This window comes from Panthera pardus, unplaced genomic scaffold (assembly GCF_024362965.1).
Source record: "Panthera pardus isolate Hobbes unplaced genomic scaffold, ASM2436296v1 HiC_scaffold_2, whole genome shotgun sequence".
Taxonomy (NCBI): domain Eukaryota; kingdom Metazoa; phylum Chordata; class Mammalia; order Carnivora; family Felidae; genus Panthera; species Panthera pardus.
The window spans coordinates 92,310,719-92,334,353 of record NW_026526765.1 but is presented as its reverse complement, the minus strand read 5'-3'; the positions used below and the strand labels follow the sequence as shown (position 1 = coordinate 92,334,353).

At 37.7% G+C, this 23,635-nt stretch overlaps 1 protein-coding gene across 5 annotated transcripts in view; it reads left to right on the top strand.

Annotated features, from left to right (window-relative positions):
- The window catches only part of XRCC4 (X-ray repair cross complementing 4), a 299,005-nt gene that overhangs the window by 210,713 nt on the left and 64,657 nt on the right, over positions 1-23,635 (top strand). For 3 of the 5 annotated variants that reach the window (XR_002083907.2, XM_019462848.2, XM_019462847.2), the window contains exon 8: positions 10,213-10,336. Coding sequence is in view for 3 of the 5 variants with exons in the window: in XM_019462848.2 (XP_019318393.2) it covers positions 10,213-10,324 (112 nt within the window). In the remaining 2 variants the exon portion in view is untranslated. Of the gene's footprint in view, positions 1-10,212; positions 10,852-23,506; positions 23,614-23,635 lie in introns of those variants that run through there. The other 2 variants (XR_002083906.2, XM_053907231.1) reach the window with 2 other exon arrangements.

Sequence of the window (23,635 nt, the reverse complement as noted above, 5' to 3'; positions counted from 1 at the left end):
CATTAATAGGACCATTTGTCATACTTACTCTGCTTCCCTGAAATAAACACTATGAACAGAAATCTTGAAGAAAAATGGTAATTTATGTAGTCATAAAGATGCTAAAATGAGAAAATGTATACAATTCATTTAGTAAATATAATTATGTAAACGTAAAACACAACTGTAGTCAACAGCTTTGTGTGTGGATTTGATTGACTTTTAAATAACATTTGCATTTATTCCATGTATTTTTAATGTGATAAATAAAAGTTTAGTGACATTTGAACTTTTGCTGGAATCATAACACCATTCATGTAATAAATTTTTCTAGGGTCAAAGGGCAGATAGGTCTTTCTTCGGTCACTCTGAGTATGTAGACTGCATCCTACATGCTTTGTACTGCCTTATCTACACAGGGAATTGCTACCAATTGTGGGAGACAGTTGTTTTTAAAACACCCTGCCTCCCTATACAACTTGGTTTTACTTTGCAGTTTGGTTGTTTTTTTAAATATCTGAAAAGTTTAAGCTTTTTAATTCAAGATCAAAATCCACATAATTTTGTAGATTTTTTGCATCTGCCTTCTTCCAGTGCTCTGATTCCTTTCTGACATGTTTCTGTAAACAGACATCTCCCAGATTTTGATCACTGACTCTCTACAGTTCACCCATAGTACCAAGTTGAATTAATATACTTGGTGAAGAAGTGGTTTTTTGGTTGTTTATATCACTCATCAGTTATTATGGTACTCTCCTCATTTTGTATAAAAGTTATTATGATGTTAGTGATGTTACAAAAAGAGTCTGACTTTTTTAAAAAGTCTGACTGCATAATCATCCTTAGTCACTTATTCCATGAAAAGCCTAGGAAAACATTCAGGAAGAATTTGGAGCAGACTGATAATCATTAAATCCAAAGGGAAGGAGATAGGTAAGCCATAGCATAGGATGGCACTGATGATGTTTGCTGCTTTGTGAGTAAAGGAATTAATTACACCGGATAATTTTAAGAACACTAAGAATGAAGCCCACTAGCAAGGACTAATATAATGGAGAAATCTGTAATTAAAATAGAAATTGAGCTCTCTTACTATAAAACAAAGGACAGTGGAGCTTTCAACAGAAAAGAAGTAGAGAAAGGCAGGAGAAGGAAAAGCCTAATAAAGCAGAGCATTTATTTATCAGGATAATACATTCTTATTTTTTTGCAGGCAAATAAAAAAAAGAAATCAAGCATTTCCCAGAAGAGAAAAAGTGTGTTATAAATGTTAGAAATGGGGTTTACTGGCAGTTATGCTAATTAAGGATCAAAACTAGATTATGGTTAGGACAGAATGAGTCCATACATCAGTACATAATTGGTTAAAAAAAAAAAGTCCCATTGTTTATTGGTCCAGATGTTTGAGCAATTGGTTAGGTTCATTTTGGGACTGGTGTGCTGAGGTCACTCAAAATTCGTGGTCAGGACAAACTACAGTAATTTGCAGGCTCAGTGCAAATAAAAATGCAGAGCCCCTTTGTTCAAAATTTAACAATTTCAAGATAGTAATAGCAGGACATTAAGTCAGGGATGAAGACCATCTATACCAGTGGCCTTTTGTGACTGACAGCACATGTCACATTCCCATGAGGGTGGCATTTCTGTGGTTCTTTTACAGCCTTCCTCTTTAGAGCTGTCATAATAAAACACAGTACTGTAGACAAGCCTCTAAACACAGCCCAGACAAAGGCTACTGTAAGTATAATTTCAGGGGAGCTCAGAAGCTCAGTGCTGCTTCTGCCTTAGATTGTTTGTATGCTCACCTTTGTATCCTAAGCATGTAGCACAGTCTCATGAGTTTCTGACCCATGGTAAGCACTCAATAAATAGTGGATGGGTAGGTGATGGATAATAGTAGTTGCCAGCCCTTCTCAGGGAATCTGGTTCCATTTATCTCTGGATAAGAGGACCCAATGTGGGTTGTTTGGAGTTTTAGTTCACATTACTCACACCTTGCAGATGCCTCCTCCAGCCGGGTTGAGGGTTTCCTTTAGCTCTGGGCCTTGCATGTCTGCTTACAAAACGTGTTTGTCTATTCAGTTATTCTGAAACATAGTTAAGCTAACAGATTAGAATAACACTTGAGCCCTAACCAAGTTAAGGCTGGAGTAGGCAGAAGAATGGCCACCCCCTTTCAAAGATGTCTATGTCTTAATTCCTGGAACCTGAGCCTATGTTAGATCACATGGCAAAGGGGATGCAGATGAATTAAAGTTGCTAATCAGCTGACCTTTAAAGTAGCTAAATATCCTGGATTATCCAGGCAGGCCCAGTGCATCACCAGGCTCTTAAATGGGAGTGACAGAGAAGAGAGGCAGAGAGAGAAATGTGATGAAGGAAGCAAGGTCAGAGTGATGTGCTGTGAAACAGGGTCTTTCTGTCCTTGCTGGGTTTAAAGATGGAGGAAGGGGGTAGCTCTGGAACCTGGAAAAGGTAAGGAAATAAATTATCTGCTAGGGCCTCCAGAGAAGAACACAGCTCTGCCAACACCATGATTTTAGTCCAGTGAAATCTGGGTCAGACAGCAGATCTCCAGAACTGTAAAAGAATGAATTTGTGTTGTTTTAAGCCATTACGTTATGGTAATTTGTTACAGCAGCAGCAGGAAACTCAAACAGCTGGTTCCGCACTACGGTGAAACTATCAGTCCTGGTTCCTGGTTCATTAGAAATCATTAACTTCCATGGCTGGGTATTATTGTCTGCCCAGGTTTTTTACATTTCTCTTGGTAACCAAAAGTAGAGCTCTCTTTCTTCGGGTATTTTTATTTGCCTTCATTAGACCACTAAGTTTTGGCGTTCGTGCTAGTAGTTGTTGTATTCTCAGGGAAGCAAGAAATGCCACCAGTTCCAGAGTGCACTGCTTTCTTGGGATGTTAATAGTTAAGAGACAGTAAAAAAAAAAAAAAAAAAAAAAAAAAAAAAAAGCTTCCACTTCCAAATTCACTTCTAAAACCTAGGTTAAGCAAGCTTCTTTTTTCTTTAAGCACTTTATAAGGATATGTTCTATGTATAAGGTTGCAAAAAATCTTAACTGTTTAAGAGAGTATCCATCAAAAAGTATGCCTGTCCTTCAGCCCAAGTTCCTTTCAGCCATTACTAGTTTCTTGTGAATTCTTCCAGAACTCTCCTGTATACCTATAAACTCACATACACTAATTATCTACACATACTCTTCTGTACCTTTGTTTTTGTTTTCCTTGATGAATTAATTAACACATTTATTTATGGAAGAATTTCCATAGTTTTTAATGTATAATGTGCACATGCAACACTCAGAGCTCTTCATGGAGAAAAAATAACATATTTTCCAAATATTTTGGACCACAAATGTCACTCTTTAAGAGGGTCTCATAGAACTACTTTTTGAGACACACTGCTTAACACCAAGCTGCCTTCCTCCGGACTAGTAAGAATTAGTAAGTAAGAATTAGTGACCCCCATACACCAGTGTAGCATGACAGGTATGGATTTTGGAGTGAAGGATTTGGGAGGGATTTTGGGTTTAGAATGACAGGCTACTGTCCTGGCTCTGTTGTTGACTTTCCTGCTTGCTCCCTTTCATGCTAACTGGCTGTGTGGCTTTGGGCAGGTTGTTAAACTATATTGAGACTTTCTTGTTAATGCGGTCTACCTCATTTATTCAGTCACTCATTCATTAGTTAACACACACAATTATTAGAACATTCATGAGCTGGGTAAAATAAAGCAGTCTCTCCACCTGAGAAGCTTTCTAGTCTAGTGAGAGAGGTTTCATTTGTAGCACACAAATCGGCAGTAAGCAGTGGCCTGTCTTAAAATGTAGGTTGTGGAGAATCATTTTCTGCCAAGATTTCTGCTTTCTGGTTTTCTACTTTCATAGGCCTAGATCAACAGTAACAAATGTCACTTACACCATTTCAAAACTTGCAAAGAATGCAGGAAGAAATGAGGTTTAATATAGTGTCTTCAGGCATTGATTTTTTAAAGCATGTATTGACTCTGATATTAATCACCTGATGAGTTACCAGGGTAACATTATTTATCTGAATAAACTACAATAAGAGTAACAAAATCTAATTGATTATGAAATTCCTGCATAAATTTTGGCATCCTTGTGGATTATGGACATATATGTTTTAATGTTTATCACTTTAAACATTGAATTATATAGAACCACAGAATCTTTTTTTTCAAATCCATAATGTATATGTTTTACAGGGAAATTTTAGAATTATCATTTTTTCCCAATGTATAAAGCACATAAGTGCATTTTTTTAAATGTTTATTTATTTTGAGATAGAGCGTGTGCACTCACGCTTGCCTGTGAGCAAGGGATGGGCAGAAAGAGAGGGAGAGAGCAAATCCCAAGCGGTCTCCCCACTGTCAATGCAGAGCCTGACAGGGGTCTCAGTCTCACGAACTGTGAGATCATGACCTTAGCTGAAACCAAGATATCAAGAGACTGGTGTTTAACCAGCTGAGCCACCCAGGCACCCCTGGTACATTTTAGCATTAAGGGTCGTCACTCTTCATAATTCCCCTTTCTTTGTTTAAATCACAATTACTTATTTCAAAAGCATATTTCTAATTTCTTCTTGGTCTTAATAACTTTGAACAGGAAATTCATATTCTTTAGAAAAAGATAACTTTAGAAATTTAAGTGAAAATAACTAACACGGTCTCTTTAGTTGCCATTTTGATTGCCAGAAAGTTTCTCTTCTTCATTTCTTCTCTTCTTTCATTTTCTCAGGCCAACAAAATGTTGTCTAGGCCTACTGAATTCCAGACGGCATTCAACACTTGTTTTACTGAATCCTGATGACTTCAGTCTGTTAATTTATTTAGGATATGCTTTTGGTTTTTATAAGGTCAACTAGAAATTTGAAGCTACTTTTCCCACTTATTTTAACATTAAATATTTTTTTAATACTGAAATTTAATTTGAAAACCACTATGGTAACTTTAAACATACATCTAAAACTTGTCCATTTAAAAAATGTCTCTGTAATTGAGTTTATTTCATAACAGGAACTCTGTTAAGGTCAGTATGATAGCTGCCTAGTAATTTAATAGTATCAAATGCTTAATACTTTGATTTAGTGGGGGTTTTTTGTGGTCATTTTAATGAAAGTTTGATTTGTCACATCTTAAAAGACAAATCATTTGATATTTGGTTTCTATTATTAGCAAATCATATATCTCATTGCCAATGCTCAGGTCTGATTCTCTCCCAATACATTGCCCCCACCTCAGCTCTCCTCTTCACCCTTGTCCCCTTGTCCCACATCTGACTTTTACCCCAATCCCAGAGGAAGTCAGAGATGTGGTGGGTGGATGCCAGGGAAGTTGGTAGTATACACACACACACACACACACACACACACACACACACACACACACAATGTGAGAGAAACAGCTACTTTAGAATGACCTGCTTTGGTGGCCAGGCAGGAACTGATCATTTTGCTAGATTTTTGCTGTGACTGCTATGGTCCAAGAGTTTAAGACTTCCTTCTTTCCAAAAGAAAACATTTTCTGTTCTTTTCTGTAATAAATCTCAAGCATAGCGGCATCGTTCCAAGCTATTTTTCCCAATTCCAGATAATTGATAGTGGGTGAAAATGTGAGTTTATAGATTCAGCAAAGTTGTACAGAAAGCCAGCTTTTGGGTAGCATGTGGAAATACCATAAGCTGTGAGCTCACAAAATAAACTTGGCCCTCATTGTGATAGCACTTCTCCCTGATTCTCCCCATATCTTTCACATCATTCCTTTGAATCTCTTTTAATCATTTCTGTCTGCCCCTGTAATTTTAATATTCTCTGGGTTTCTATACTAAACTGTTTTCTCTGGGAGACTCCTTCTGGGTGATCTCTTCAGCTCATTTGCCTTTAGCGCCAGGAATACAGCATGACTGCTGTCTTTCTACACATAGTCCAGTATTCTCCCCTGAGCTCTCCATCTATGTAATGGCTTACCTGTTTACTATCTATCCCCGTTCATATATCTTGCAGGCACTTAAGACTCACCTATTTAAGTTTAAAACCAAACCCTTACGCCCATACTAAACTTGCCCTCCCTCCTCTGTATCACCATCTTCATGGAAGCCAAACTTACAAAACCTAGAAATCTGAGAGCATTGTCATGGAAGGCCAAATAAGATCCAGAACTATTATGTACTTATACAAATACACTGACACCACACGCGTGCGCACGCGCACACACACACACACACACACACACACACACACACACACTGGTATTCACAGAGGAATATTGCATAATTTTACATAGTTTTGAATTTTAAATATTAGAATCATATAATGTGTATTCTTTTGTGCCATGCTCTTTTGTTCAACACTGAGATTCATGCATGTGTATAGCTGTATTGTAGTCCATCATGTGAAAATTCTAGGACTTATTTGCCCATTTTCATGTGGAAAGACATTTGGGTAGTTTTCAGTTTTTCACTATAACAAACTTAGTGCATACAAACAATGCACTGGTGGACATCTGTGCACGTATCTTCTGACATAAATATGCAAGTGTTTCTCTAGAGTGTGTAGCATGGGAGTAGAATTCCTGGGTATAGATATATACACCTCCATATACCTGGGCAGTTGTTTCCAAATTGTTGTGCAGAATGGCTTTGGTGTTTATACTGTAGCCAATAGTAATTTATCTTATTATATTCCATGTCCTTCATGATTTTTGCTGTTAGACATTTTCATTTTTGCATTTGTAAAATATTTCATGCTAGTTTTCATTTCCTTCAAGTTGATCTTATTATTATCATATGCTTTTTGGCCCCACTGTTCCCTCCTTTTGGAAGTTCCTCTGGTCTTTGGCATACATTTTTAAATTATGTTGGAATTTTTAAATGTTTATAGGAGTTCTAGATAATAATCCTCTCTTAGTAGCATATGTTGCAATATCTCCTTTCAGTTTGTAACTTATCTTTTCATTTTCTCTAAGTGTGAATAGAAGTACTTCTTTTTTTCCCACATTTTGTTAGATGTTTTATTCATTTCTGAGAGAGAGAGAGAGAAACGGAGACAGAGAGAGAGTGTGAGTGGGGGAGGGGTAGAGACAGAAGGAAACCCAGAGTCCATAGCAGACTCCAGGTTCTGAGCTGTCAACCCAGAGCCTGATGTAGGGCTCAGACTCACAAACCACAAGATCACGACCTGAGCTGAAGTCACACGCTTATCCGACTGAGCCACCAGGCACCCCTACCAGTACTAACTTCTAATGCTTCCAATGTAATTGAACTTATCAGTCTTTATGGTTTCATTTTCTGCTTTAAAAAAAAAACCAAAACCAAAAATAATTATCTCTATCCTAAGATCCTAAAGACATTGTCCTAAATTTTATGTGTATTGTGTGGGTAGAGATACAGTTAAACTACATAAAAACTGACTTTTGATTTTTTATGTCAGAACCGTTGTTTGTGTCATGGTCAAATAAGCATGATTTTTCAAGTGTCAAAGTGCCGTCAATCATTGCGCATTTTCCTGGATCTCTCACTTTGCTCAGATTGGCACCTTGACATGTTTCAGAAATACTATTCTCAGAATATGCTACAAAATGCACGTAATTCACTCCAAGCAATACTAATGTTTCTCATTTGAATAAGAAATGGTTGATACTCCATCCAAGGTAATACCAATATGAAACTTGGCTGAGAAAATGTCTTTACAAAAGGAGCCAGTAGCTGGAATAACATTTTAAAAGATGTTGGTAATTCAACTCCCAGAAAGTTAAAAGAGAAGCCAATCTTCATTCTAAAATTTTAGAGAAACTTTCCCAGGATGAGATACATCTTTTGACAACTCTAACTTTTGATCTACATTATTCACTGCTAATTAGATGGTGGTAATGCAGTTCTGATTTGGGTTGTAGTTCCTGTGTGTGTTATGTGCATGTGTGCTGTGATATAGTGTGGAATCAAGCTAATAAAACAGAACTTTCTGCAATTATATTACTGAGAACATAACTCATCTTTTAGTAAAGCTGTCATCATCTAGTTTCACTTATTCCCTTTATTTGAAAAGTCCTCTTCTTCAGCATTGAACTCTACAAAGGTGGTTTCTTATTATCATTAGCCATTCTTCTTTAATTCACAAGTCGTACAGTAAACATTTATTACTTATAAAAATGATCAAACTTTTCTTTTGGCTATGGGAAGAATTCTAAATTTACCCTGTTGACTTACAACAGATATGAAAGCTATAGAACAATGATTTCAATTCATTCAACAACTTGTATTGAACATGTGTTATGCCCTGGACACTAAGGCCAAAAGAGTCAAAATATAATTTGTTAGCTTCTCGTGACTTTAGAAGGAGATGGGAATCATAAACGGACCACTAGGAATCTATTTCCTTCAGATTTGTCACTTCACAGTGGTCCTTTTGTATTATGACAGTTTTTAAAAGCTGAATTGATTGATCTTTGTGTTCTGGTTGTAAACTACAAACAAAATTAGAGACTTTTCAAAGTCTGAAAAAATTTAAGTTGAAAAAAATTCAGTTTTCTATCTTGCCAGGAGGAGAAAAAGCAACTCTAAGACATTTAGGGCCAGTAATAATTATACTTTTGTTCTTTACTGTAACAGTTTCTCCTTCTATAGAGTATATTTTTAGCTATTTAATTTTATGTTACAATAATTGTGTCCATATTTACTGTTAATTTTAACATTAAAGTTCCCAGAGGGAGGTCTTGTCATCTTCATAATGCATCAGTGCCTAGCACCTTGGCATTCCTGTGAGCATAATGTTGCCTAAACTTGGCTTGCTCAGGATAAGACAGAACACATCCCAGGTTTAGTGGCAGCCAACCACGGTTGATTGTATGCAGTCAGGAGGCAAAAGAGGACCCTGTGGCAGATTCATTTTTAGTTCTCTGTGCAAGAAAAAACAAAAACAAACAAACAAAAAAAACGAAGACAAAAAACAGTGGGTGCTGGATTTCTGAAATACTCATAATCTAAACATACTCAATGGGGATTTTTCAGTGGTTATTCTTTTAAATTAAAGACGTTATTAGCAGGAGCTTTTTGTTCATGCAGCATTAGCAGCTAATAATAATAGTTTACAGATTTTTTGTGGAAATTTGAAAGCATTTTCATATACAACACTTCATTTCATCTTCAGACCACCTCCGAGGCAGATGTCACCTCATATTTACAGGTGAGAAAACAGAATCCAGTTAGGTTAAATGACTTGTCTGAAGTCACATCGCTAATAAGAAATGCTCCTAGATCCAAATCTGTTTCCTGACCTCAAGTCCCATTCTCTTTCATCTATACCGATCTGCTATGACTCCTCCTCTGCCTTCGAGGTTGGAAATGTGGTGGCATTACTGAGTTTTACTGTGTTGACTCATCTTAGTCATTACTGCCCCAGAAGCCACTCTGATTGTCAATGCTAATTTTTCAATATCATAATTTATTTAGGTTCATAAAGAACCACTGACAACATTTATGCAGGGGTCCTTCTGATTGAGGTCTGTTACCTACCGGCTTACCTTTTTATAAATCTGTTTAACAGTCAGTGGTCATCATTCTTTTTATCCTAGGTCTCAGAGAGAATATTTACGTAAATACAGAGGTCATTCCATTGATGTGGTAACTCCAGTACTGACACTGAATAAAATCTAGTTACTAAATAAAGATATATAGATTCAGTAAATGAGTGTGGACCAACAGCATTTCAGCACTGCTAAAACGTGAAGTCACTATTATAGACACACTAACAGTCAAAAGACCACGAAAAGAAATTCATGTAAGCAGAACCTTCTGATGTTAAGAGATTAAAATGCATGTTAATAGGTAGATTTTAAAGGAGTCTAAGGAATTGTAAATTGTGATGGGATTACTGAAGAAATGGCTTGAGAACCTTCGTATCTTGGCATAAAAAGACAACATAGAGGATATTTTATTTCTTGACTTTAATTTTGAGTATTGTTGTAGGCCCTTGATTTTTTGTTAGCTCAGAATAGAGACGGATTAATTCTAAAAGCAGTTAAAGTAATTAGATTCTCTTCATCTCTTTTTTTTTTTTATGTTAACGCAGCATAGGGAAGTAAGTCTCTAAACCAATTCTGAAATAGAATTTAACTTTTTATTTCGCTTACATATCTCTTATTTTTCTTTTTCTCTAAATGGCATTTTTTAGACTAAAATTATCTTGATTTTTTTTTTCTCTAGGCTTGATCCTCCACAACCTGAGAAGTTGAAAAAGGAGCACAGCTCAACTGAAAACATGTCTTTAGAAACTCTAAGAAACAGTAGTTCAGAAGACCTCTTTGATGAGATTTAACTGTCTCAAAAGGTACTTTGATGTTCACTAGACTATGTTTTCTATTCATTTCTTTAAACTAAGAAAGCAAGATTTCAACTCAGCAGCAGCTATTACTGTACCCTACAATTTAATTACATACACACTGAATCGAAACCATTGTGCAAAATGGATTATGCATGTATATGAAGATATGATTTGATGACAGTGGTACATTATTCTAAACTATTCATTCCCATGCCTATAATTACATAAAATCTCAGACTTTGTATTGCAAAGGACACATTTATCATATTCAGTTCACACATATTATATGTGGTAGCTGTCTAACATCCTGTCTAGGAAGATTTTGGAAAAAGGACAAAGAAAATGTCTACAGTTCTTTTTTGAATAGTCATGTTCTGAACAATGATGCTTGAACATTTTAATTTGTGAAATGATGTATAAAATTTATTTTTAGTTCATACACAAGCAACCTCAAAATCTGATGATAAAATTTTTGATACATTGAGGATTTATGTTCCTAATAAAATATGTTATTTAGCTTACCTTTTTCCTTTATTATAGTAGCAGACTTTATAAGGTGCTTATTGATATAAATGTAACCCCTTTTTGTATCAAAAACATGTTTTTTCAGGAACCCTCTTGCACTGTTGGTGGGAATGCAAACTGGTGCAGCCTCTCTGGAAAACAGTGTGGAGGTTCCTCAAAAAATTAAAAATAGATCTAACCTATGACCCAGCAGTAGCACCGCTAGGAATTTACCCAAGGGACACAGGAGTGCTGTGGGTACAAGTGCATAGGGGCACTTGTACCCCAGTGTTTATAGCAGCACTTTTAACAGTAGCCAAATTATGGAAAGAGCCTAAATGTCCATTGACTGATGAATGGATAAAGAAGTTGTGGTTTATATATACAATGGAATACTACTTGGCAATGAGAAAGAATGAAATATGGCCTTTTTGTAGCAATGTGGGTGGAACTGGAGAGTATTATGCTAAGCGAAATAAGCCATACAGAGAAAGACAGATACTATATGTTTTCATTATTATGTGGATCCTGAGAAACTTAACAGAAGACCATGGGGGAAGGAAAGGGGGAAAAAAAAGTTAGGGAGGGAGGAAAACCATAAGAGACTCTTAAAAACTGAGAACAAACTGAGGGTTGATGGGGGGTGGGGGAGAGGGGAAAGTGGGTGATAGACATTGAGGAGGGCACCTATTGGGATGAGCACTGGGTGTTGTATGGAAACCAATTTGACAATAAATTTCATATTTAAAAAAAACATGTTCTTTTCAGAGATTGTTGATAAAAGACTTCTTACACATTAAGGACCCTCTTTGAAAATAATGACCATGTCATATTTACTTATCAATCCTCAATAACATCTAGCACAATTTTTTAAAAACATAGTTACTGTTTCTACCTCCTACCCTCTCATTCTGTCTTCACTTCTCTCCAGTTGAACATCCCTTTTCTCCATGGTTTCAAAGTTAACAGCGACCATCATGTTGATAAATTCAGCAGTTGGTCCATTCTCAGTCCTCCTCTTACTAAGCCTCTCAGCTACACACCTGACATAGTCGGTCACTTCTCAGTAAACATTTTCTTCACTTGACTTTTGCATTAACATATGTTGTTTGTTTTCTTTTCCTTTTTGTACACGGAGGCTCTTTGGCCCAGAGTTAAGTGTTTTAGTGCCTCAGGTTTATTCTTCAGCCTTCTTCTTTTCACTACCTACCTTGTCTATCTAGTATTTCTGTGATTTTAAATACCATTTGCATGCTAATATCTCCAAAATTAGAATAGTTCTGTTTCCACAGTCATATATGTGTAGAGTCAGTTGACCTTTGAACAGTGCTAGGGTTGGGGAACTGGTGCCCTTTGTAGTCAAAAATCTTCGTATAATTTTTGACTCTCCAAGAACTTAACGACTAAGAGACTCCTATTGACTAGAAGGCTTACTGAAAATATAAATAGTCAATACTTATTTTGCATTTATATGTATTATATATTTTATTCTCACAATAAAGTAAGCGAGTGAAAAGAAAATGTTACTAAGAAATCATAGGGAAGAGACAATACATTTATAGTACTGTACGATAAAAAATGTGTGTATAAGTGGACCTGCATGGTTCACACCCCTGTTGTTCAAGGGTCAGCTGTATAATTTATCATTAATTTTTTGCAAAAGGAGGTTCTTAAAAATCTGAGTACATCTACCTGCTTTGGATGATTATTTGGATGTTTAAGCACATCTAAAGCAGAGGTCTGATTACATCCCGATCATCTTTTTTCTCCATTCTTCCCCACCCAACAAATTACTGTGACACCTGGTTGCTTCAAGCTGAAAACCCAGGAATCCTGATCAGTACCTTTGTTTCGCTCTTCTCCCACATCCTGTTATTTTTACCTCCAAAAATACAGCTTGATTCTATCTACTTCTCTCTTACTATCTACTACATCTGCCCCCTGACTGGTCTCCCTGCCAATCTCCTATTGTACAATGCACACAAACTGAATTTTTTAAGTTTTAGGAAAGAGCATTTCCCTGCCTGGATTGAAACCCTCCAATAGTAAGCCACTGCTCTTTGGATAAAGTTCACACTCCGTACCCCAGCTTACAAGATTTGATATGATCTGGCCCCTACCTATCTCTACCCTTGGTTTCCTGCTCTTTTCTCTTTGCTTGCCTTGCTCCTTACTGTCCCTCAAGTAGGTCAGATCTCAGAACCATTGTATTGGTCAGAATGTTCATCTTCATATGGTTAGTTTCTTCTCATCTTTCAGGTCTAGAATCAAATGTCACCTCCTCAGAGGTCCTTTCCCTGAAATGCCTTTCTAAAGATGTGCATACTCCCAGTCACTGTCCCATTGGAATATTTTTTCACTGTGCATATCACCACACAGAATTATTTTTTTCATCTCTCTCTCTCTGTCTGCCTGTCTCCCAATAGAAAGTTAGCCCCATCATAGCAGAGGCATGGCCATCTGTTTTATCTATCTTCCAGTTCGTACAACAGGGCTAGATTCACAAAGGCTTACTAAGCATTTGTTGAATGAATAAATGCATGTCTTCCACAAAACAGACACTCAAATGTTTCTTTAAGTTATTAAACTGTTTTGAAAGAAACTTAGGAAAAGGTTGAAACTTAGTTGATTTGACACAGAGAAATAATTGTTTAGAAAGCTTCAAGTACCTTTTGTGCTTAATTATAAATAATATATACATATATATTTTGCGTGTAGGCTTGACTACAGAGAGAGAATCAGAAAGAAATTACACTTTATTGTTTATATCAGAACAAGATTCTATTCAGTCAATGGAACAACAAAATACTTTAAAAAGAAATTTACCACATTTTTATTTCCATAGTGGCATCCATTTAAGAAGGAAAACTTTAAAATAAATGTAGATATAAATATGTGAAATATGAAAATATAGGGGTGCCTGAGAGGCTCAGTCACTTGAGCAGCCAACTCTTGATTTCAGCTCAGGTCTCAATCCCAGGGTAGTGGGATCAAGCCCCACATCGGGCTTTATGCTCAGTGTAGAACCGGCTTAAGATTCATATTCTCTCTCTCTCCCACTCCCACACCCTGCCTCCCTCCCTCCTTCCCCCTCTTCCCTTCAGCCTCTCTCCCCTACTCATGCTCTCTCTCTCTCTCAAATTCAATAAATAAATACACACATACATGCAATAAACATATAATTATAAAGTCTAAAATTCTGCTCAGTTACATAGAAACTTCACTATACTATGAATCTCAGATAATCTAAGATTTGCCTTGGACCTTTCCAAGGGGATTTTGTACATAAAGTACTAGAATCTCAAAATAATGTTATCTCTTCTGAATAACCAAAATTAATCTACAATTATTGTGTGTGTGTATACTTACATATAAAGGTTTTTTTTAAGTGAAAGAGAAGAAGAAAAACAGAATTTTGGCTATTAACCCACTAGTGGTGAGAGAGGGATGATGTACAGAAAATGTTTCCTAAGTAATTGTAACAGCAGAATCTATAAAGCTCATATTTACAAGATTTTGATTATATTTTTCCAGAGCAGTGTATCTTTTCCACCATTGTTTTGTGTCAGATTGATTCAGCTGGTTAGAACAAAGCATAAGTAGTACATAGTTATGGTTCCCTCTTTTATATTGAGCATGGAGAATTTGAAGGGCTAGTTTTACATTTTCTGCTCCGCGTAGACAGATATCTATAGATTTGGTATGAAGATGTGCAGCTCTAGTCATTCTATGCCATGATTTTTCCTCACATTTTTCCATTGTTTATATTCAAAAACAGATTGTTACAGAAAAACTCTGAAATTGAAGGCACAAGAATTAAGTTATAATGCAGCATGAATTTTGTTTGGTTTTTTACTTTTTTGACCTTTGTTATAAAACAAGGTGACATTTTTTTTTTTCAGCTTAAAATTTATAATTCTTGGCCCTGGGATCAGATGGTATGACTTAGGCCTCATTAGGGAAGTTCATGGAAGAAAAAGTCCCATCTCAGGAAGAGATGTCTTTATTATGTAGTTTTAAAAGGTCAGGAAACTACTTTAGACAAGTTTTTCTTAATGGCATATAACTCAAATTTATAAAATACTAGACCCTGTGTTTTGGAGCCAAACAGCTGTTTATTGGGTAAATTTGACTCAATAAATGTTTATAAAGGATCCGTTATGCACAAAAAAAAAAAAAAAACCAGAACTGGGCCATGTGGAGAATTTACGGATAATTCCATCCATTCACCAAATATCTGTTAAGCATTTGTGTCAGTCTCTGTTTTGGGCACTAGATGCAGCAGTGAATAATATGTGTGGTTTGTTGCTGTGGAGCTTATATTCTAGTAAGTGAAATTTGGGCCTGCTCTCAAAGAGTGAAGTATATGGAAGGGAGTTGACATTGGGGCCCAAAATCAGTATCTGATAAACTATCATATCAAGGAGTGGTAGCGTAAGTGTCATAAAGAAAAGAACAAAAAGTTTATGGGTGAAGATCCACAGAAAATTAAAAAAAAAATCCTATTGGGAGGCTAAGAGAAATCAGTAGGGTTGAGGAACGTATGCTGTGAATGAGACTGTATGCCGGATCAGAGGAGAGTGCAGAAGGTCCTGGGGGTAGGGGCTTGGGGTTACTGTTCAAGTTTGTAATTGTGAATCATCAGAATGAAGGAAACAAGTTAGAAGGCTTTCCGGGAGGAATGTTGGCCAGGTGGATTTAGAATATGAAGCTAAGTTTTGTAATAAAGATATAACAAGAATTGAGCTCCACATTTCAGACTGGCACTTCCACGGGAAGATATATACTGCCAGAAATCTTCAGGTCGTGGGGCCCTTCTTGGACATCTGGGATTGAGAAAGGAGAACGAGTCAGTGGGTCCCTTGTCAGAGACTTTGCAGAAGCAGCCAACCCTCATCCCTTTGTGTCTCTCAGTCTTACACTTAGTATAATTTATAGAATCCATTTTTAATAAAATAAAATTAAATAGGTGACCTCGAAATTCATGAAAGACCTCATGAATTTACCTATACATCAGCAAATTAAAAAAAAAAATAAGTAGTTAACACATTTGGTAAGGGAGAATGATAGTCACTATTTATCCATTTCTACCTATTGTTTGAATTAAAAATTTTCACTGGTGTTCTGAAAACTCCTGGTGAATGCTTTTCAGGAGGGCAGATTTCATTTGCAAGTGTTCTGTGAGCAAGCCTGCTGTGATTTTCTCCATATATTAATAACTGGGAAAGGATACTTTGACACATACATGCCAAGAACTTCATGGTTGCTTCCTAACTGACCATCCGTCTCCTGTCCTAATTTCCACCTCTCTGATCTACTCACCCAAAAACACACTCACCAGTGTACTTTGTACTTACTTTCTTCCTTTCAGTTATCCACATGTCATGTTATTCACCAACTGTTATTACTACTTTCTGATTTTCCTCTGTAATATGAATTTTGTTGTTTATATGTTGATTTTTCTTCCATCTTTTGGAGGTCCTTTGTCCTAAACTCTCATCTCAAAATCTCACAGAGAACTGTATTTTCTCAGTGAGGGTCTCTTTGTCCCTAAAAGTTCTTGATTCTTCAGGAAAGGAGAGAGTGATTGGAGCCTACACCTATCTTGATAGTGGATGGTCTTATCAAGGGCAGGAGCAATTTTTGTGGCTACTGTTCCAGTAAGTGGAATATAGGCTAGACCTGAACTACTTACTTTTGGTTTAAAGACAGTCTCCAGCTTAATTACAATCTTAGAAATAACACAGCCAGTCAACTATATGTAGGTGGATTAGATAATTTTTTTGGAACCTGCTCATACAAGACCCTTCTAGGAATCTGTCATACTCTGCATTCCTCTGAAGGGCTTGCATACAAGCAATTTATTTGGGAATATGGTGCTGGGGAGCAAGAGTGCTAGACTGGAAGCACTTAGAAGGAAAGGAGGAAAAACGAGTGCAAGGATGCCTTATCAAGGCAGCCCGCCCTGTGGGTGATATGCTCCACCCTACCAGGATGTTCTGAGGTACCTTCTGAAAGTCATCTCAGAACAATACATCTGGGGACAAAAGGGAGAAGCATTTATCCATGGGTTGCTGTTTCCATTGGTCAAGAGTGGCCTGGAAGCATTGTTCCCACATATCTCACTTCGCCCCTGTTTAGTACGTAGCGGGGTCCCTGCAGGTGACCAAAGCTGCAGTCTCAGAGAAGCCCTGGACAGGAAACAAGAGGAGCACAGGTACCAATTTTACGTGCTTGAAGTAGAGCAAAGCCTGCCTGGAACTGATTGCCAAAGAAATGGCTACTGTTGAGGATTTTGAGGTGGTATACAAGGGGTGTCCAATATAGAATCCATGTTTTATGCACATGCCCCTGCCTCACGTCCCCACCCTAGCCATAGCTGATTAGGCCAGGGAAAGAAATGTGACTCTCACTGCGTGGCTGAACTTGAGTTCCCTGAAAAAGCCAATGTGTAAGTTGGCACAGAGATTGACTGGAAGAAAGAGAAGGCTGCAGAGCACAATGGAGCAGAGGTGCCCTGTGACCCTTGAGACTGACTGGGAGAGTAGCCGGTGCCTGGAGTAGATGCGGGTCATTCTGTAGTTCAGAGCCTGTTTCAGTGCAGACATATGTCTAAACTTCACTGCTCCCTTTTCTGAGGACTTACCAGTGAAATGGTTCCATAAAGCAAAGAAGAAAGTACCCAATTAATAAGGAAATCAAATATATTCTCATTGGACATTTTAATCAATTTTTACTATCTTCAGTTAACAAGTTGTCACTAGTTAACTCTACCACTAATAGAACATTTCAGGAGAGGTTTCATCTAGATTGGTATAGGCAAACTTGAATAAGAGGGGAAAGTAAAACCACTTTTATAATTAAAATTTACATAATTTTTATAATAAAACTTTAAAATTCATTAAAATGCCATTATATATAGCTAAGATCTTACCTACATTAGATGTGTCTTTAAAGTATTGATGGATCTGAATGGTAGTATGAAATGTCTATGATCTTTGGCAACATAGGATAGTACTATAAATTTTACTTAGGAATGAATTTTAAGTGTAAGGTGTCACAAAGTTGCCATCATTGGTAGATTAATACCTATGCTAATCCTTTAAAGAATACAAAGCAATATATTTTTTCTTGATTTTACCAAATAGTAAAAGGAACTCTATCAAATTGTAGTGTTTTTATGTGATGACAAGGGTTCCCTCTCTCTCTCTCTCTCTGCTCTCTCAATTATGATCTGATTGAAAACTTTGTGAGAGGGGTGCCTGGGTGGCTCAGTTGGTTAAGTGTCCCGCTTTTTGTCTCAGCTAAGGTCATGATCTCACAGTTCGTGAGTTCAGGCCCAACATGGGGCTCTGTGCTGACAGCGTGGAACCTGCTTGGAATTGTCTCTCCCTCTCTTTCTGCCCCTACCCCACTTGTGCTCGCTCTCTCTCTCTCTCTCTCTCTCAAAATAATACATAAACTTAAAAAAAAACCTTACAAAAAGAAAGAAAGAAGACTTTGTGAAACTTTTGGATCCCTATTAGGACAAGATGCTGGTAGTGATGATGGGAGAAATATGCTTTGTCATTGTGCTTTGCAAACATTTAGGGAGTTTATCTGAAATATTCCAGAGCCCCTGTTGAGTAATATTGGAAACAATCTTGCTTTGCTCCTTTGAGAGATATAATATAGTATATTTCTCTCAAGGACTATGTTTACAGAGAAGTAATTACATTACTATGGAAGATTAAATTATTGTCAGTAAACACTCTCCACTATCACTGCTCCATTGACTTGCTTTGGACTATAAAATGTGGATGAAATAAAAATATTCCACTTTTTGTGCCCAGAAGTTAAGAAGCATTATGTATTTCTGCTTTTTCTTCTGGGAGCTTCTGATCTCTGCTGTGAGAAGGAACATGCCCCAGGTAGCTGCAGCCCGTGCTGCCTGGGCCTCTGATGAGATCATGGAGCAGAAATGAACTCAGTCCTAAACTGGAGTCGAGCTCACTACCCTGAAACCTTCAGAAGAGCGATCCATCTGAGCCCAATCCAGATAGACTGAGCTACAGTCAACCATGCTGACCATGAGCGTGAGAACAATTGCTTACTACTCACAGCCACTAAGATTTGCTGTAGTTTGTTATATAATGGTATTTTGACAATAGCTAACCAGTGTAGTTACTCATATAGAATAAAATACAGTGACAACTTTACATTTGTAGTAGCTGTTAATATGTACATGGCATAAAAATCTGGTGTCTTCTAGCTGGAATTTGATAATAGAATAAGTAGGAATTACAAGTGTGGATTTGGGGACGAGAGTAAGCCAAGTTTCTACACTGTCAGCTGTTAACTATCTCACTCTGGGCAACAAACTTATTTTCTCTGAACTTGTGTTTTCTCATCCATGCAATGGGAATTAAATAAGATAATGCAGATAAAGCACTTAACACAATGTCTGCTACACAGTAAGTAGAGCATGTATAGAAGCCCTTACCACGAGTGTTACTGCTGCACTATCAAATCAGCATACAGTGGATCAGCACGTGGTTCTGTAAAGCCAGATGATCAGCTGCATTGACCCTCTCCCTGAGATTTATTAGCTCAAGCTCCCTATCCTTGCTCCTTTCTAAAGTCTTGCACTTTTCCCGAGACTTATACGAAGTCTTGTGCAGTTTATTTTCGTGGCCATTTCTGCTCTGAATTCCTGCTTCCACTGGGCTCTGAGTCTCACTTATGTTTTATAATAAAACTGATTTTCTTCTTTCTCTGCTCCATGCTAAGTCAGCCATGAAACTTCCCTCCTTTCCTCTGAATTCCGTGACAAAAGCACTGAGAAATGTCTGTGTGTAGCAGAATTTGTGGAAGGTTTGGATCAGAGAGAGGTAGTTTACCTCAAAGAAAATGAGCGATTTATATTCCATTTTTGCCATAACTCTATTCTTTAAAGCCTTCTGGCTTTCCTACTGTATGAACTTTCCACTGGCAACTTGTCACCTTAAGAGTCCAGTTTCCTGCTATGTCGTCCATCCCTTTGCTCTCATCTCCCTCTTTCCTCCGCTCTCAGCTTTCCCCCAATTGCTGTTATTTTCTCATAAAGAACTGTTTCTCTGTCTCTTTATTCTGATCATCCCATGTATTTACCAGTAGTCATGCAACGTATCTCCATGTAACATTTTCCCTAGTGTTAAAATAATGCATTTATAAATGGCGGTGTCTATCCCTCACCATTTATGCAATGTCATGTTAAAAAGATGGCATGACTTCTAAGCAAAGCAAGATCTAATTGAATGTATTGATTTATCTAAAGAAATGATAATGACTATCAGGGGAGGCACATTTGCCACCAAAGTATAAAAAATGACGAACTTCAGAGGAAAACATTGTGTGTCTGTCTAAACATTGGAAGATAGTCCAAATGCTACCTAGGGAAAAGAAAAATCTATCCCAGAGCTTTAAATATGTTTATGTATTCACCCATCCATTTATTTATTCATAATTTCCCTCAAATGATGAAATTGCCACTCTTTATGGGCCACATTTGGTTGACTTTTATATGATTTGGAATCTCAAAGTGTAGTTACTTCTGACTTGGAGATAGATTTTCAGACTCAATAATATGTCATCCAAAGTCTATGCTTCTTTAACAAGAATTTTTCTGCAAGAATTATGACATTTGAGGAAGGTGAGAGAGGAAAGAAACTATATAATAAAACAAATCCTAGTATTTTCTTGAGGAATTCTATATAAAATAATGCCGTTCCTGAAGAGCATTTTTATCTTTGATTTTTCCGTTGTAGCCCTAATCTGTCATATATGATATCAGTAACTTTCATAATTGCCTACATTTGGCAAATGTTACAAGTTTTTCAGTGATAATAACTCAGTGTGTGTTTCACTGTCACTGTCCTTTGTGTCAGTAATCATTCATCTCAAGAATTTGAAATTCAGGCTGTGTGCAAGGACACCAGAATCTGCCCTGTGCCCTTGAGCTTACGCACAATTCTCAACTATGTTTAGAAGAACACAAGTCCATATGTGTATGTGTTTATTCAGTCATCGCGTGTTTGGTGAACACTTTGTGCCAAGCACTCTGCCAGGCACTGGAGATATAAAGATGAGTAACACCATCTTGTCTCATAGTGCCTGGAAGTCTAGACTAAGGAAGGAGGCAGACCTGTACACAATCAAATGTTTGGTAAGTGCTCTAAGAGAGGAGCCCCGGAACAAAGGAGAATCAGCCTGCTCTGACTTTATTGGGAGAGTATAGGAAGAAGAGGTTATGGCCAAGGGAAACCCCAGAGAGGAGATGGATGAAGTTTGAGCTGAACTTCTGGGATGATTGAGGATTTGCCAGGTGGCTGAGATGCACTTTAGGGAAATGGGCGAGTGTGGCATCTTCAGTGTCTTGTGGCTGGAGCAAAGGGAGGGGAAAAAGATGCAGTGAGAGCCTGAGAAGACAGTGTAGGCTCCCCACTGATTATGTGAATGAACAACTATAGAATGATCTTAAGAGAAGAAAGGGAGTGACCTGATTCAGTTTGTGCTTTTGAAAGGGCAATCCGAAGGCCATCTAAGGGCACAACCACACGCACCCAGACGTCTCCCACTTCTTTGCAGGTTGTGTAACTCTCTGATGCTGTTCCCAGCCTGTCTGGAAAACTGTCAAACTCTGCTTCAGACCAAGCAGTATCCACTGATTAAACCTTGCCAACAGTCTTTGCAAGTTGAGAGACTCCTGATGGTAGAGTGACACAACCGGCCCACAGCAGAAAGACCCCTTTTTAGTGCCCAGGCCTTGGGCTTTGATACAAGCAGGGGTGGTTTCATCATTTCCTTTAAGAGTGATCTCAGGGTTTTTTAACCTTTTGTGGAATTGGCTTTCTTCCTTGAACATTCCCAGCCCTGCTTTGACATTCCCATATCCTGCAGAATGCTGCTTATATACACCTTTAGGGGAATTGCTGTTGCTGTCCTCTTTAATTCACTTCTGACACCTCTTTCTGGAGGCCGTAGGTGCGACTGTGCTGTTGGAAGCAATATCCACATTTCTTTCATAAAGCTTCAATACTTTATGCAAAGGTACCCATTCTGGATCCAGAACTTGTACAGGAAGGAGGGAGTAGAGTTCAATACACTGGTGCCATTCAATGGATGTTAAATAACATAAAGCATCATGAAAGACGGGCTTCCAATCCTGAAAGGAGACATTGTGAACTAACCTTTTCTTCCCTCGGATTTTGATCCCAGGACAATTAAAAGGTATAGAGTATCCTTTTCCTCAAAACAAAGTGGCAGAAATCACACTTTTTAAAAAATCAAATTACATTTTGCTTTCAAGTTTCAACAGAAAACTTGAGACTGTATTTTCCACTGTCTTTCTAGTAGACACACACATTGTTGGCCACTATTTCTCCACAGATTTCAGTGGGCAAGTGCATGAGGAGGCACTTTTTCCACCCTACTGATGATTTTTGCAGTGACCGAACTTTATGAAAATATTTTACAAAATCTTCATGAGTCAATCTTCCAGTGCACTTGAAAATAATTAGGCTTGCTATCACTTGCCTTCCTCTCCTTATCAGAGAAGCATTTGCAACCAGGCATTCTGTGAATGTGGCTAAATCGTATCATAGAATCACTGAGAATATCTTCAATATTAAAGTAATCACCATTGTCCCTGGAGCCCTGACACGGGTGCCAGCATCCCCACTCAGGATCCTCTATCAGTCCTGCCTAGTAGCACAACCCGGCAGCCTCTCTTGATGAAGCAATGTGAGGTTTAGTCCTTATTTTATTCCATTTAATTAAAGAACAGCTGAAAAAATCCTGTCTTGCATTTTCAACACATGGTTCCAATTAGTGCAGCAGAGCAGGACCCTGAATTTGATAAAAGCACTGACGTGTACCTTTGGTGCCTGTACAATGTACTCTTTCATTTTACAAGGTGGCTGAAGTGCAGTTTTAAATATCTTTTTTAAATGTTGACAAAAACCCAGGGGTGTAAGCTTAGGAAAAAAGTGAGGAGAAGTGAACACAATTTTGTTTGAATTGCCTGCCATAGACTTTTAGAACCTTGTATGCAGAAGACGCTTATGTGGGAAAATCTGCAGTGGGCATTTACAGGCTTGTATGCAAAAAGCATTATGGTTCATGAGACTTGCGCTCGGAGGCTATTAGATGGGAGATCCATCACCTCAGGAAATACCACTTACTGTACTGTAAATTTGCTCCATGTGACCAATCTGCTCGAGAGGTAATGGAAATCCCATTCCAGTAAATTTGTTTCAGACCAGGCTAAAACTGATAGGACATTTGCCTTCAGTGGGACTCTTTCTGGATAACTTCTGGAAGTTCATATGTTTTTAAATAGGAAAGTAAAACTTAGGTCCCAGAATCTGGAAATTAGATGTGGAAAAGCCTAATTTAGGTCATCACATCCCACCTCCTGCCAAAATAAAGGGAACTAGCAAGAGGAAAAAGTAAGATAAAACAAGTAAAATATTTTATGACTGCTTCACATGGTGTGTGTTCTGTGCCGTCCCAGAAACAGTGGAATGATTTTCCATTTCAGGTCATGGGAAAGCATGATGTCTTTAGTCCCAGAAGGGTGAGATACTTAAACTGCTATAAGGCCCTTCATGAAGGTTAACAACAAACCTCTTTGTGCCTGGCTTTTATTTTCAGAGCTACCATTCCATTCTTGGCCCATAATTCACAAACTAGAGAAATGTGCCCATCAAGAACAAACTCACTACTAGTTGTGCTCAGAAATGTTACCCCAAAGTGCCAAGGTAAGAACAAAAATCTAAATAG